Consider the following 1,294-nt stretch of genomic DNA (forward strand, 5'->3'; position numbering starts at 1 on the left):
CACACACACACACACACACACACACACAATCAGACACACACACACACACACACACACAATCAGACACACACACAGAGTTTCTATGTTCCGGTTTCTATGTTTCATTCCAGTTTCTATTCACATCAAGGCTGAAGACCTTTTTTTTGAAGTTGCCTTTTTTTAAATGGTGTTGATGTTTTCGGCTAAAAATAACTTCACAACGACGACTGTCAAAATAAAATCCCTCAACCGAGGAACCTGCAGACGCCTCTCAGAACGCTGTCGTCTATTTTAAACGAGGTGGACCTATAAATATCCGATTAAGGATGAAGACGTGAGACTGGCTTTGAACAGGTCTCAGAGTTCTGAGATGACAGCCGGTCTCTCGGGTCTCTGTCACTTTCAGGACACCTTCTCAACTATTTTAGGGCGGTTTTTGATGCGTCTCTGAAACCTTTCCCAACATGCAACCTGAGCAGAAGACGAAGACATAACAGGCTCTAAGTTTAGCGCTCAGCTGTCCCAAAAAACCCAGAAAAACAAAAGCCCTCTAATTTAGGACAGACACCGTGCTGCCTGCAGAGCAGTGGTTACCCTGAGGATGGATCGGCTCACTGGCAGGGACACAGCACCTTAATGATCACATGGAGTAAAAACCACCGCGGTAGAGAGGACGCCTGCCGATCTGAAGGCTGGGGGTTCAATCCCTGGCCCTGCAGTCCCATGTCTAAGTGTCCTTGGGCTGGGACACTGAACCCTGAGTTGTCTGTGAGTGTGTCTTCATGTTAGAGACACAACTACTCATCAGGAACATAATCCACACTACGCCACTTCAACCTGAGTATCCAGGTTTCTGTGTGTGTGTTAGCATGTGTGTATGTGGGTGTGTGGGTGTTTGCGTGTGTACGTATGTGTGTGTGTGTACACGTGTGTATGTGTGTGCGTGTATGTGTGTACGTGCGTGTCTGTCTATACAAGTGTGTGAACGTGTGTCTGTTTGTGTTTGTCTATACGTGTGTGTGTGGGTGTGTGTGTGGGTGTGTGTGTGTGCATGTGTGTGTGTGTGTGTGGGCATGTGTGTGTGTGTGTGTGTGTGTGTGTGTGTGTGTCTGTCTGTGTGTGTGGGCATGTGTGTGTGTGTGTGTGTGAGAGACTCACCGAGCGCGTCGTGCAGGTATTTCTGTCCCACCAGCTTCAGATACTCCTCGATGGCCTTGGTCGCCAGCGTGTTCTCCCTGAAGATCAGAACGTCATGGTCGGCACAGCGGTCCACCTCGGACATCACCAGGTCTGTCAGGAAGTCCTGGGGGGGGGG

The 1,294-nt window shown here is 49.2% G+C and overlaps 1 protein-coding gene across 1 annotated transcript in view; it reads right to left on the reverse strand.

Moving 5' to 3' along the window:
* Window positions 1-1,294, reverse strand: part of rasal2 (RAS protein activator like 2) — a 35,975-nt gene that overhangs the window by 6,402 nt on the left and 28,279 nt on the right. The window contains exons 10-11 of the mRNA XM_034887358.1: window positions 1,067-1,282; window positions 595-692 (exon numbers count right to left, since the gene is read on the reverse strand). Coding sequence (XP_034743249.1) covers window positions 595-692; window positions 1,067-1,282 — 314 coding nt within the window. The remainder of the gene's footprint in view (window positions 1-594; window positions 693-1,066; window positions 1,283-1,294) is intronic.

This window comes from Etheostoma cragini, chromosome 12, assembly GCF_013103735.1.
Source record: "Etheostoma cragini isolate CJK2018 chromosome 12, CSU_Ecrag_1.0, whole genome shotgun sequence".
Taxonomy (NCBI): domain Eukaryota; kingdom Metazoa; phylum Chordata; class Actinopteri; order Perciformes; family Percidae; genus Etheostoma; species Etheostoma cragini.